A 14479-nucleotide genomic window follows, 5' to 3' on the forward strand; every position below is an offset into this window, starting at 1 on the left:
TATATATGCGCAGATTTTATTCATTTTCACTAAATGCGAACTCGCTATTCATGTTCAATGTTTTATTTATTCTTGGCACACTCCGGCCTCCATACTTACTTTAACAAGTCATATTCAAAAGAAAACTCGTAACTCGTGTTTCCGGAGCTTTCCCAACAAATTCATTTTCTCTCACAAGTGAAAAACAAAACGTTTCCTTAAGTTATCAGCAGCCCACCCCGCCCTCTTTTAAACTTCGCATTCCTCTAGGCCAATCAGAGTCGAGAAGGCGAAGTGCAAGAGAAAGTTGATTGGTTCATTTAAAAATAACATAAGCGCAACCACGCCATTTAAATGTTTTAAAAGTCGTGTGTTCCTCCTGTTGATCTGAAGTGTGGAATAGGAGAAAGGCGGATAAACTATACGCTTGGTCCACTGTATTTGTCGTTTTTTCAGGTGAGTAGTGAAATAAATGACACGTCCGAATGATGTAGACCGAGTTTGTGTTTTTTTTTCTTTTGCTATACTTTAAACGGTTAACGGTGCAGTCACGTGAAACTGCAACATTTAGCTAACATACGTAGATGTGAATATGGTTTCCAGCTCTGTAAATGTCATACAAATTGTCCATAGTGACAGATATAGTAGTAAAGTCGTGTTTAAGATGAGCTACGATTTTTTTGTATTTAAAAACTAACGTTAACTTTAAGTCACGAGCACTAATCCATCAGCTAATAAGCTAAAATACAATGTTTAACAACAGGTTATTTATGCCTTGTCAAGCATTAGTTTTTACCGTTGTGTGATTGTAAGAATGAAGAATACACCAAGAAACGAGCCTTTCAATGTATTGATGAATGAGAATAATACATAGTTTTATTGTATTTCATCTAAATATGTGTACATCTGTGCTTTGTATTTTTGCTGTGTTTTTATGTTATGAATAAATAAATGAATAGAACTCTGTTTACCTGAATGGCAGGTAACATTAAAAAAAGGATCATGGGATCAAGTGAGAGTAAGATGACTGCATCTGCAGCCATAAAACCAGAGCCAGCCTTCAAAAAGACTCACATCAGTCACCTCATCGATCCTCGCTCCCCCTCAGCTGGCATAGAACGAACACCTATTCAGGTGGGTTACCTGGTGGATCCATTCATATATTTAAAAAAAAAAACACAAAGTCTGAAAAAAATGTACTGTCTGAACTCCAGAAAATGTGCAGTCATTCTTTTTTATTAATGAAGGCATGAACATTTTTACTTTGATCTTGAGGCCCTCTGATCCAAACTCTCTTCTGTACTCACATTTCAAAGACTTTGAAAAGCTTCTTGTTTGATCAGTGTGATATGTCCAAACTATAGAAGGTGTGAGGGGAACAAATGAGACTTTTCACATGCGCTTATACTCCATCTTTCCCAGATGGTGTGGATGAGTGTAGAAAGTTCACCCAAAATCCACATTTTGAAGTTTTCTCCAGTAAAGTATCAGAAAACAGATCCAAGATATCATTGCTTGTCGTTGATCCTTTGTGTAATAAACACAAAGCTGGTGCAGTTTAGCTGCTAAACTTGCATGTCACAACATGCAAGTTTAAAAAATTACCCTCTGATGGGGAATAGGTGGGAGGCACTGATAATTATTGACCCTGCTTTATTCTCTATACTACTTTTGTAAACTGTGGGGCAATCAAACATAAAATATTTTTGCAAGGTTGGGCAGCTTGTGTCCAAAACGTCCGCTGAGATGAAAAGCGAGTGCCCTGTGGTGTTCGGTGATCCACGTTCACCTACCATTGGCATTACCCGCACCCCTGTGAGAGAAGTTATGAGAGGTAAGTAATATATAAACGTAATAACTTTCAGCTTGACTTTTCTCACTTTATTGAAAAAAAAACAAACAAATCTAAAAAAATGACTTCCTTTCATTCATCTTTCCAGCAACAGTCGGGTCCTTTGCTCGTCGCCTGGGTATGATTTTCCACAGTGAGGTTGAAGGGAAACTCCCCGAAGGCCGTCAGAAAGGCTTCAGTGGTGCATCAAAGAAAGAGGAGGACTTTATAAGTGAAGAGCTGGCATCGACTGAGCCCCTCCTGAGCCCACAGCCGTCCAGCAACCTTAATGAGCATGCTAACTTACTGGTGCCACCTGTCCAGCCCCCTCTCCAGAGCGTAGAGAAATTGAGTCCTTTTGTGCTTCCTGAAGAGCCTCAGGTGGAGGTGGAGATAGAAACTGAAGCAGATATTAGCCTGGAGGAGGCTGAGGAAGCAAGAGAGTCTCCTCTTCACAAGAGACTGAGCATGAGCCTGATAACCTGCCACGAGGGCGCTCCCTCCCCCCGAGCCTTTGCAGAGGTCCATCATGAAAATATTTCATCCCCAGAACCTGGCACAGAGGTGGAGCCACTTGGGGATGGTGTGGATCACGCTTACGCCCTTCCTTCTGCTACCATTGAAGCAGACTCTCCTGTTGAACCTGCCCCCTCCAACACTGATGCTGATGATTCCCTTGCACAGCCAGAGAAGGAAGAAACTAAAGAGCTCGCTAAAGAAGCTAATTTGCTTCCATCCGGTCCACCATGTGTTCGTGGTCCTGAGCAGCCACAGGCTTGCACCGGCATCCGCTGCCCCACCTTTGACTCAAAGAGCCCCAGCCAGACTGTTTTCAAACCACAGTGGCTGGGAAATGGCTTTCGTCAGTCTGGGCTCAGAGCAAGAGGAGTGCAGGGGCTCGGTGGAAAAGGAGGCTCGTCTCCTCTTGCCGTCCGTGTGGCCGTTAAGAACGTAGCCAACGAAAACAAAGGACAGTCTGGAAAACTGAAGCAGAAAGGTGTGTAGGAAGTTTGTCACCTTTTGATTGTTTATGGTGAGACTGTTCTGCTTTTCCTTTTTTAAACTTTCTTTTTCTTCAGGTACTGAAGGCCGCTCTCCGCTGCAGATCCTCAAGAAGACCAACTCGCCCAGAGACCAGCGCGCTCAGGTATTTGTAGCTGTAATTTACCCACATATGGGCTCATGAAAGCAACATCTGTGTTTTTACTTGTCCAAAAATACAGGAAATTCACGTTTTGATTTCTTCCCAGATGAAGCTGAAGACGTCCACTCCCGACAAGCAGAGGGCTGGACAGATGGACCGCCGAGTGCTGGCTGTGTGTCTGGATAAGGAGAACCGATGAGGCACTGCACGCACTGTTTTTTAAAATGTGCTTTTATGTGTATAGCTTCCACAAACTATTTGTTGTCCTGTATATATTTAACTGCTTGTTGTTGTGTAAATAAAATTTGCAAACCTACTAGAGCTTTAAATTTTTACTGATTAACTCTTATCTGTTATTTGGAGAGTTTTCTTGTTCGTTTTTGTGCGCATTTAATCTTCGTCAACACCTAAATTATATTCAGAAATAACACTTGAAATTTAATATTTCTCCAGTTTGCAAAGATTGCATAGCTCCCATGTCATTGAACTGACAAAGCGTCCTTAGGCAATGGTGAACACTTCGTTGCCCTCGCCTATCAGTGTGAGTGTAAAGTGTCTTTTCTATACCCAAGGCATGCTTTTGAGTGAAGAAAAAGCACTATGTAGCTACCAGTTCATTCAGCAGGTTACCTTGATGTCTGCTGAGTTGCTGTCATGTGATTGGCTGTTTGACATTTGCACTAGCGAGCACTATAGCAGGTGTACCTAATAAAATCTTAGGAAAAACAGACATTTTAGCATTAATTAGATGTAGCCCTTTTTTTTTTAAAAGTTTTTACATTTATTCATTTTTACTTTTTTGTCACAAGGAAACGACAGAAGAGAGAAGGGTGTGGAAAGAGTAACAGGAAATAAATAAACAGCACAGTAGTAAACAGTCTTTCTATACTCTAAATGTTTGACTTGCAGGCAGATCATGTGGCCAGCCGATGATCTGTTCTTGGAGGAGCAGCTCCTATTTATGGTCTTTTTACATGCAATATTCAAAAGGGAGGAATATCGTCATATTTAATCGTGCCACTAGGTATCAGTCCCAAAAGTGTCACTGGGATCCTTGAAAATATCACAACCAAATATGTCCTCTAAAGTGTTTAGTGTCAACATTATTAAAGTCCATTGGCATGCTCGTAGTTTTGTACATGAACTGCTGTGACTGCACACTTCTACACAGTTTGTCCAGGGGTATATTTGTATGATGTGTACCTTCAATCGCTCCATCATCTTCTGGTGAAATTCCCTTTTGAATCTCTGTATTATAATTAATGTATTATAACTTGATAGAGAACTTGTGTTTTGGAGATATTCACATGTACATGAGTATGGGCGGAGTTAAATCTGGATGATAAGATCATCTGTGAGTAATGCCATTATATGGTTCTCCTTAGCTATTAGTTCCTATGAGTCAAGGCCTCTGTGAATATTCCATAAAGGGGTGAGCTGAGGCAACAACCCTGCATCTGTCTGACAGGTGATCTTTATTCTAGCATTTTTACCTGAGGCTATATCCTCATTTTTTTATGATTAATTTTAATTGATAATATGGGGATAAAAGAGGTTGGTCAAGGTGAAGGTTTTACAGTGTGGATGGGAGTGAGGCTGATTGAAGCAGTTTGCACTTTCACCTCACAGTAAGAGGGTCCCTGGTTTGAGCTCCAACTGGTGCATGTCTATGTGGGGGTTGCTTGCTCTTCCTGCGTCTGTGTGTGCTTCCTCTGGGTTCTCCTGGCTTCCTCCCACAGTCCAAAGACATATATGTTAGGTTAGTTGGTGTTTTTAAATTAGCTGGATGCAATATGTGAGATAGATGAAGAGCAGATTTTTAAAGATCTGCTCATTTATAAAATCAATCAGGGTTTGTTTAGCATGCAGCTGTGTGTAAAAAGCCTGCAAGGCTTCACATCTGAGCTTGTTAAATGCACAAAGAGCCTGTTTATCCTTAAGAGAAACTACATTCTTATGCTTTTGTCTAGACAACTCAAGTCACGCTACAAATAAATGCTCACATTTTCTCTACAAAATCAAAGAAAACAGAAGCGTGGCTGACATTTCACATGCTTCACTCGTATCTAGAAGGATTTGAATGCCAGAAATAAACATTTAGACTTGTGTAATGCAGATCTTTATTAGATAGTGCTGCTTCACTTTGTACAGTGTGTATCCACTCTGGAAAAGAGCCCGTTTAAATTAGAGTTAGATTGTTTTTTTCATTTTTATATACACAACCTGTCCTTCAAGTTTAAAGGTTTGCATGCAGAGGAAAAGTAAGCACTTATATACACATTCAGATGTACTACTCATAAGCACGGCAGCCATTACCATCCATGTACCACTCATACAAAGAGTCCTGTCCTGAGACAAATGGGTCATCTTTTTATGTAAGTGCTTAGCGAAGCATGAAAATCATTTTATTATCCCATCTGTCAGTTCAGCAGTTTACCCAAAGGACTTTTCAGGTCTAGCTACCGAGGGGTTAGGCCGAGTGATGAGACCCGAAATCCTGGTAAATATTGTCCATCGATTACATACAAAAACACACGCTAATGCAGACATCTGCAAGCTAGAACTCCATTTTAACTAAAGTTAAGAAAATGAACAGGAAGTAAATGTAAGCATCTAGAGAATCTACCAAAACTAACAACAAACAACAGTCTGAAACAATAAAGCTCATATTATTTATATGATTTAACTTATGCTATGATAGAAATCACAGCATGTTAGTAAGTTACCCAACACAACATATGCTTCATCTGGACGTATTCAATTCTATCTCATCCTGTGTGCTACCGTTTCCATTTGGCAACTGTTCTCAAATTGCTGTAATTAATGTGCATCCATGTGAACCACAGTAGAATTAACTACTGATGGGAATGACATTTGCTCAGACCCCCGAACCCAGAATTCCCCCATAACGTGAGAAGAAAGTTTGGAGCGCAACGTGATGGAGAGGAGAGAAAATCTTCACATTACAACCCCGCTCCACCGTTAGATAGGACTTGGCACAATTTGACATACCCTCTTCTCACCCCATGTGACTCCTCATCCCCTCCCACAGACCTCAATTTCTTTATATTTTCTTCACTTCACTAAGTGCTCTCTTTGCAATGAACAGCCTCAGTTCCAGATCTTGAGGAAGCTGTCCCAGGATCCCGTGCAGCACGCCATGCCATCCGTGGATACTCCGATGCAGCTCACTCTGTTGTCGTGACCAGCCAGCACACCTGAACAGCAGCAAGCAGGGAAATAAATGAGTCAAAGGGTCAAACATTTTGAAATAAACTTCCAATTCAGATTTATCTCCCAGTTTTTTCTTTTAGTTCACTTATGTGCAAAACTAAACTTTACAAGGAAATGTAACTAAAAGAATATTGTGTGCTTTTAAAACTAATAATAGACGGAAAATGTAGTTTTAGTCTTTCTTGTTTGGTCAGATTTGTCCAGCAGCATTAAGAGGAGTTGGTTCAAATATTTATTGTCCCTGGGGTGTATATGGGACTGTGTGTCAGGTGTTTGTGTTGCATTATATTACTGTATTGAAACCACAATGACAGAAAGAAGAGAGCAAACTCACTCTGGAAACTAAGTGAAAGGAATATAGCAGAAAAAAGATGGAGAAAAAAAAGTCGAGTAACTCGGTTCCTCACCGACTCTCTCGGCTTTGAGCGAGTCCCAGATGTTGACGTTGAAGTCGTCGTAGCCAGCCAGTATCAGGCGTCCAGACAGGGAGGGGGCCAGAGAGGTCACCCCACACATGATGCTGCTGTCCTGGTAGGTGATGAGCTCCTGGTCAGCTCGCATGTCGTACATCTTGCAGGTGGCGTCATCTGATCCTGTTATCACTGCATTACCGTTGGGGAAGAACTGGAGGAAATAGAAGTGGTTAGAAAGCGTGCCTCCTTGGACAGGACGCGCTGAGAGCTTTGCACACAATAGAAAAGGAAATCTTTTTTTCCCCCTTTGTTCTCACCCCAATGGCGTTGATGTCACTCTCGTGACCTCCAAAGGTCTGTCTGCAGGTGCCCTCCCTGATGTCCCACAGCTTAGCTGTGAAGTCACAAGCCCCTGAGATGAAAAACTTGAAGTCTGGGGACACGCCGAGGGACATGCAGTCTCCCTGGTGTCCGGCAAACACAGTCTTCTGGGTCCCCGTCTCAATGTCCCATAGTACGCTAGAAAGGCAAGTTTAATTCAATTTAAAGTGCAAAAGAATCAATTCAAGCTTTCTTTTGTTCAGTAAATCGAACTATATTCTTACCAAGTGCAGTCGCCTGAGCTGGTGATGATCTCAGTGTCGCTGAGGAAACGACAGCAGGACAGGTAACCTGTACAACCACAGAAATACCACATGGGGCACTGCAGGACTCATCACAAAGGAGCGTTTAATTTCTGTTTCTTGTCACCTTCCTACCTGTGTGCGCTGCCAGCTCTCTCATGACCTTGACATTCCCATCCTTGCCTTTCAGGTTGTAGATGGAGCACATGTTGTCCAGACCGCCACACGCCACAAGGTTTCCAGAAGGTGCGTAGGCACAGGTCATCACCCACGATGACTTGAGGGGGATGGCATTCACCTAGGTTTACACAGAGGACAGGAGAGCTTGTTTTCAGCCTCTGAATTTACTGTTGTGTATTTAGTTGTCTCACGATGGAAATTTAGATCCTGTAACTTTTAAAGGTATGTGCTTAAGTCTTAATGTTTGAGCGAGAGATGCTCAAGGCACAGTGAGAAGTACCTTGTGTATTTTGGTGTGTTTGAGAGTGAATACACCCTGCAAGGTTTACAACCACGTTTACTTTGGGTTTAGGTATAGCTGGAAACAAAAATTCCTATTACCGGAATTGTAATAGACCTGCCCTTTGGCCTCTCCTACCTTGTTGGTCGTGATGGTGTCCCACACTATGAGTTTTCCATCCTGCGAGGCACTGACACACAGCCTGGGGGAGAAATGTGGATTAAAATCAGCAAAAAAACCCAAAACATGTGAAGCAGAGGCTGTAACATTAAGAATATGCTCCCCCCTATCAATTTACTCAGTTTAAAGCAAATCTAATTTACCATCTCCCTTCTGCATATCTGGACTTTTCTCACTTTCCTCACAATTATTTAGAAAATTATTAGAAAACTATCAGATCTTGGCTGCAACACAAACAAAAAAGCAGGTGTTCTTTCAATTTGTGCAGCATGTTGGGTAATTACTTTGAATCAGTGGACCAGTGCATTGCATAGATCTTGGCAAGATGACCCCTTAGTGTTTTCCTGGTCTTCATCTGGACACGCCCCATCACTGTGATCCCAGCTACTGCCTCCTGCAGTGTGGTATCCTGCACCGCCTTGCGAGCTGCCTGCAGAGCACACACACACAAAGTGCCGTCAGGAATAATATGTGAACACACGTCAGACAGAACAGTATGTGTATTATGCTGGATCTACCACAGATGATATATTGTGGCCAACTTACGGTAATCTGGTCTTTGAGACTATCTGCCTCCTTTCGAAGTTGCTCCATTTCACCCATGGCGATCAATCAATAGTGGGCTGTAGAGAAGATGTCAGAAGAGGCCGTAGTCCTGGGAATAAGAAGGAGAGTTCCGGTGAAGCAGCATGAACAAAACTCAGTCACCAAGAAATCATAAAATCTTTGCCAAGTCACCCGCGCTATCCTTCCATCCCAGAATTTTACCTGCATTTACCTGTTAACCTCCCTACTGCAGGTCTCCAGGTAAGTGCTGCTTTGCAAGTCAAACCACCCCCATCAGCTTTGCAAACTTTTTCTAACTTCGCAGGAACATACAGAGAAACCCACAAGACACACCTACACTCAGACACGCACGCACAGGCAGACCGTATGAATATTCACCCGGTTAAAGTTTGCTCTTCAGACGATGTGAGAGCAAAGATCCTCACCCTCAATGTACACACAAACCAGTATGTCCTGTAATGATGCGTATCAGCTCTCACTCGCTGCCTCTCAGCTTCACGGCAAATTCACAACACTTGTAGAGGAATTTGTGCCATTTAACACTCCAGCTGAGCTCTCATCTGCTGCTGATGGCTATTAAATTTGCTAATGTGATGATTAAATGAGCAATGTTTAGCGGTACAACCAATCGCCTAATGGTCAGACTCATAAAGTGTGACAAATGTAATCAACGCACAACTGAAGAGGCAGCCAGAAAGTCAAAAAGTGGCACAGAGAAGTTCAGATGGAAAAGCACGGCGTTAATTTCTCAGGTGAAGCACCACAATATAAGCAAACTTTAAAAAGAAAACACACCCTTTTCAGTTTCTTGTACAAATATTAAAAGTTACTTCTTTTTCTTTCTAAAGCAATCAGTTTTCATGATGCCATTTCCTTTATCTTACCTTAAAAGTGACAGGAGGGAATACTTGCGCTGATTTTACCGTTTGCGTCCCTGCAGCAATCTCTCGCTTTCTCTCCCCTCTACTATTTGAATGAGTGTCCCTGTCAAAACACATGACCAAGTGGATTTGCCTCTAATTTGTTTGAAGTGAAAAGGAGAGGAAGGGAAAGGAGGGAGTGACTCTGTAAAAGAAAGAGATTTGATTTAATTGTTTGCCACTGGGCTTTATGTGTAAAGCTAAAGTAAATGGATGATGGCCTGATGCGGCGCTCCAAAAACACACACCAGCCGCAGCAGCTACACTTTGGGTGTAGCTTTCTTAAACTGCTTACTGATACGTCGTCCCTGAAGTTTCTGAACCAAGGGGGATTTTAAAGCCTTTGCTCCAGATGTGGAAATTGCTCCAGCAATGAGCGTTTTAATGACGCTTGAGTGTTTTAGTCGTGCTATTACCCTTTTGTCATTGTGTTCCTGGGACCCTGCCATTGTTCCGTGTGATTAACTGACTGCTAGGGTGGTGGGATGGTGGAGTGCATTAACACAAACAGAGGGAGAAGTGGAGGCAGAGGGAGGGGAGGCAGGGGGTTGAAATAAGGGGGGGGGGGGGGGTGTGAAGGGTAAGAGGTGAGGCAGGAGAGTGAGTTTTAAATCCTACTGGCTGAGATTTTAAGGGATGCCTTTTGAATCAAATCTGCTCTCATCCGATTACTGACTGCTCTTTGCATCTGGATAAGAGATGGAGAAAGGGATGGGGCGGCAGATAGGGGCATGAGAATGAGGTAGGGGGCAGATGGAGGAGGTGGGCAGAGGGAGAGCTGGTGAAAGGTGGGGCAGGGCCCATCAGTATGGCCAGTGATTCGACTTTGAATCAGAGAGCTCCTCAAACAGTTTCCCTCTTATATTCTTAAAGGGGATGTTAAGAAGTTGTTAAATGGCAGTGAATTATTAGTTTATGTGAAATAACATTTATGTCACTATTAAGATGTTTTTCATTGGCTTTAATTAAACCGTAACACTCAGTTCGCATCACAGTGAAAATGTCTTCCTGACTTCAGCCAAAGCACCTCTCCCTTCTCCACCAACAGTGTATATGACTTCTTGTAAAAGGCACACTGTAACAGATCATTTTTTTCACGTTGCATAAATGCCATCGACCACTTCTCCAACTCTTAAAACTTCAAACAGCCGATGCTTTGATTCTTAAGTTTACACGGAAAATAATAACTGGAATAACTTTACGCAGCTCTGTCATGCAGATTATGTCCGATTGCATTAAGAGTCAGACCACGAAAGGAGTTTGTTTTTTATTCAGATTATCAGAGCATACAATTAAATCACTATTGTATGCTGATCCCGTGCAAATCCCTCATCTGCATGTGCTGTAAGCAAAAGATGAAACGCAGCTAAAGACATCGGGTGTGTATCAGTATAAATGTGACATCTCCATACTCGATATTTAATCAGACTGTTTTAATAATCAGCAGGTTTCCAGCTTGAGAAGAACTCTTACACTTCTTTTCTGAAGTGTAGGAATCACAACACTCAAAACAACCACATTTAAAAACGTCACAAATATGGACACATTTTAAAAAGATATCAGCCGGAAATGTGTTCAGGTCCGTTTTGTATGACCCTTGATGCCCATGAAGCATGACACCGCAGCATATCCACAAAACTGAAAACATCAATGTCTGCTGAAAGGAACACATGACCATCCACTTACCAATCGGAGACTGCTATCGAGGTGTTCTGGTAGATCTTCAATCCCTCTTCCTGCAGCGGCCTCTCTCAGGTTGCTGTCATAAGTTCAGCCTGTCTGTTCCTACTCTTTCCTCCACTCATTCGCTTTTGGTATCGCGGACAGTGCGGTATTCCTCACTTGCCTCACTGCTCCTATGAGGAACAAATGAGGATTGGAGGGATGAAGGGAGATCAGCAATGAGGGGATAAACCCTGGGATGGAAGAGTAAGGGGGAGGGGGGGTGATGGTGAAATAGACAGAAAGGGAGAAGAAACAGTGGGTGAAACCAAACAAGGTGCAGAGCATGTCTGTAGGGTCACAAGACATGAGCCGGGGTGAATCCAAGTCAAAAGACTAAGAGATGGAAATCGTGGAGGGGAGGGAGAAGAGGATAAATAGAGGACCTGGGAACATGGCTTTTTATGGTGCTGAGATAGTTTTCAAAAGATCTATGACTGACAGGAGGGTTTGTGTTTTGTAAACCTGAGGTGAAGCTAATATTAGAAAGTGTATGGGCAGAGGGGGAGATTGGCAGTGTAGGGATCAGACTGGCTACAATGATAAAGCAAGAATAACTGCAGGATTAAGGGGAATGGATGATTCTTACACACAAGCAGACCAACAACCATGGGCATTTCCTGACAGTGTGTAGAGCGTGCGCCACTATAGCTGTCTCCTATGTTCTTTGTCATCTAAAGGTAGAGATAAAGAGCCACAATATCCCTTCGGTTTGCTCGAGTTCTGCCCACACATCTAAATTTAGAGGTTTCTGTTGTCACTCGTCTGTTGATGTGCCACTCCACAGCTTTTGCACATTATCTAACAGAGTAAATCACCTGTGTTAGTTACGAAACAACGCAGCTTGCACTCACGATCATGACATTGCATTGTTAGGCAGAGAGCCGGATCGACGAGAACAGACTGCGTTTGACCCAAAAGGCCTGGGAGAAAGTCACCGAATCAGGTGCTGAATCCCAACTGCATTATTAAAGGGAGCTCCCATTCCTTTCTCCCACTGAGGTTTTCACATGGATCAGGAGAGTCACTTTATTGAGAGTTACTTTCTGTAGCTGAAGTATGTTCATGAAAAATGTATGGCAGCGCTATTGTACTGCAGTGTCTGTAACTTCTCCTTGAAATTTGTGTCAAATACCGAGTGTCCTCTGAACAAGAAGAACACATTCAAATCCTAAACTAGTCCTAAAACAAATTTGCTTAGGGGTGTTTACAAGTACACAGTGACAACATGCAAAACATCCCAGTCTAAGACCTTGTTTAATGCTCTTTCTCTAAAACACACTTCACTTAGTTGCAAAGAATAATTAGAAAATATAACATAAAATCCTGCCCATGAACAAATTAAATCCTACTTGTTCCAATATAGAACAAGTAGCCCAGATATCACATTGCTACTTTCCAGGCAAACCCTTGTTGACACGGATTCGGACAGTTGAACGCCATCAGACAATACGAATCCCTTGTTTGCACATTTGTGAACATATCTGTGTTTGGAGCAGAAAAGCCTTTGCTGTGTGCTTCCTGGCTTCATTCTGTGATTCAGCGCGGCTAAATTGAGCTCTGCAGTTTAAAAGCGTTGACCTTTGCTCGCTGGATTGTGGTAACGGCAGTGGTGCTGACCCTTGATTTGGAGAAATGGAGTCAGGGAAGCACAGGCTGTGAAACGGCGAGTGAAACAGAGAGAAAAAACAAAGAGCAAAACAAGGGATTTGTTAGCAGAGGCACAGAAACAGGGCGGGATAAAGACAGAAAGAGTGTCCGATTATGGGTTACTATTTAAAGACTAACAATGCCGCGCTCTACTACAAGGAAAACTCTCAAAGTGGTTTGTAAAGTCTTATAATCTTCTATGATTTTATTACATTTACTACTGATGTTAAACCGACTGAACTGAAAGCAGAAAAGGTGAGCATCCCTCCCCGAGTGAGATGAAAATTTCACTGCACTCGGTCCCTGCACAGCACAATAAAAACAAGAAGAGGAGCGTTTGTTTTGTTTACTTTGCACACGCTGAAAGAGATCTCTGAACATTTGATCTGTGGGAGGAGTGAGTGGATTAAATGACAAATGTGTCAGACACAAACATGTTGTTAGACTGCTGATGTTTTTATAACTCATTATGGTCTAGACGACCCTTACTGAAGTTCAAACCCAGTATCAAAATGGAGCAGAAAGCTGATTTAAATGACTTTGAGCACGGCATAGTTGTTGGTGCTACAAAGTAGATCATCAGTCACTTCTGCTGGCTAAGAACAGAAAACCGAGACTACAATTCACATAGGATCACCAAAATTAGACAACGGGAAATTAAAAAAGCATTGCTTGGTTTGATGAGTCCCAATTTCTGCTGTGGTGTTTAAGTGGTGGGGTCAAAATTTGACACAACACGAAAGCATTGTTTCATTCTGCCTTGTAACAGCTGCTCAGGCTGCTGCTGGTGTAACAGTGTGTGTGTGTGTGTGGGGGGGGACTTTATTACCAGGTGTGGATCACTGAAACACCACAGCCAAGTTGTGAATTGTTCCTGACCATATCCTTCCCTTTATAATGTGCCATTTTGCTCAAATCCTCACAAACTGGTTTCTTGACAATGAGTTCACTTGTACTCAAATAGCCTCCACAATCACCAGATCTCAGTCCCATAGAGCACCTTTGGGATGTGGTGGAACAGGAGATTTGCATCATGGATTTGCAGCTAACAAATCTGTAGCAATCGTGTGATGCTATTATGTGAATATGGTGAAAAATATCTGAGGAATGTTTTCAGCATCTTGTTGAATCTGTGCCGTGAAGCATTAAGACGGCTCTAAAGGTGAAAGAGGATCCAACCCGATACTAGCAAGATGAACTTGAAAATGAAATAGCAAGTGAGTGGGTGTATATTCACCTTGCATATGTTCCCAAGCAATATCTGTGCACTCTCAGCAGGCGGTTTGTGCTTAGACAAAAACATCTGTCAATCAGGTGTGGGTATAATTTGACTGATATTTCAAGGTTTTACTGTTTACATTAAAATGACGAGCATTCGTTTTTCTGACAAGTTTCTTTCAGTATTCGTGTGTAAACTGGCAGTGTTTTGATGCAGAGATTAGCAGACGAGGTCGTCTCACAGCAACAAGGTTCTGGGTTCAACTCAAAGTTGATTTTCTGAGCCGTCTGCAGGGGAGTCGAGGAGAAAAAATCTCCTTCCACTTTCCAAGCAAACTCAAATGACTGCGAAGACTTTTCACCTTAGACTGTGTCTGATGGTGCAACTACCCTGAAGGGTTCAACAGTAACAGTAAGCTGCTGTAAACAGAGTACAGTTTCTTGTTCTAACTGTATGTAAGCAGTTGGTGTGTTGAAATGTTGCATCTCTGCTGCTGTTCTTTTAACTTTTGATACAGGCTACCCCTATAAACAGGAA

At 42.4% G+C, this 14479-nt stretch overlaps 2 protein-coding genes across 4 annotated transcripts; one reads left to right on the forward strand and one right to left on the reverse strand.

Annotated features, from left to right (window-relative positions):
• The first annotated feature begins 147 nt into the window (after positions 1 to 147).
• On the forward strand, positions 148 to 3270 carry cdca3 (cell division cycle associated 3). Its single transcript, XM_085471669.1, has 6 exons — positions 148 to 435; positions 962 to 1113; positions 1693 to 1813; positions 1920 to 2807; positions 2890 to 2957; positions 3061 to 3270. The coding sequence occupies exons 2-6, from the start codon at positions 982 to 984 to the stop codon at positions 3151 to 3153; spliced, it is 1302 nt and encodes a 433-aa protein (XP_085327795.1). The 5' UTR covers positions 148 to 435; positions 962 to 981; the 3' UTR covers positions 3154 to 3270.
• A 1786-nt stretch (positions 3271 to 5056) lies between these two features.
• Positions 5057 to 8700, reverse strand: gnb3a (guanine nucleotide binding protein (G protein), beta polypeptide 3a). Of its 3 annotated transcripts, none has more exons than XM_085471671.1 (9): positions 8643 to 8700; positions 8411 to 8519; positions 8149 to 8294; positions 7823 to 7886; positions 7360 to 7522; positions 7207 to 7273; positions 6919 to 7120; positions 6596 to 6812; positions 5057 to 6172 (listed from the first exon to the last, which is right to left on the reverse strand). In XM_085471671.1, the coding sequence occupies exons 2-9, from the start codon at positions 8465 to 8467 to the stop codon at positions 6066 to 6068; spliced, it is 1023 nt and encodes a 340-aa protein (XP_085327797.1). In that variant the 5' UTR covers positions 8468 to 8519; positions 8643 to 8700; the 3' UTR covers positions 5057 to 6065. The 3 variants fall into 3 exon arrangements, with proteins under 3 accessions (XP_085327797.1, XP_085327799.1, XP_085327796.1); XM_085471673.1 differs by having other exon boundaries at positions 8633 to 8687; XM_085471670.1 differs by lacking the exon at positions 8643 to 8700 and having other exon boundaries at positions 8411 to 8632.
• Between the last annotated feature and the right edge of the window lie 5779 nt (positions 8701 to 14479).

This window comes from Copadichromis virginalis, linkage group LG11 (genome assembly GCF_057382275.1).
Source record: "Copadichromis virginalis isolate Kocher_CV1m ecotype Utaka linkage group LG11, C_Virginalis_male_GT1.1, whole genome shotgun sequence".
NCBI classification, from domain to species: Eukaryota; Metazoa; Chordata; class Actinopteri; order Cichliformes; family Cichlidae; genus Copadichromis; species Copadichromis virginalis.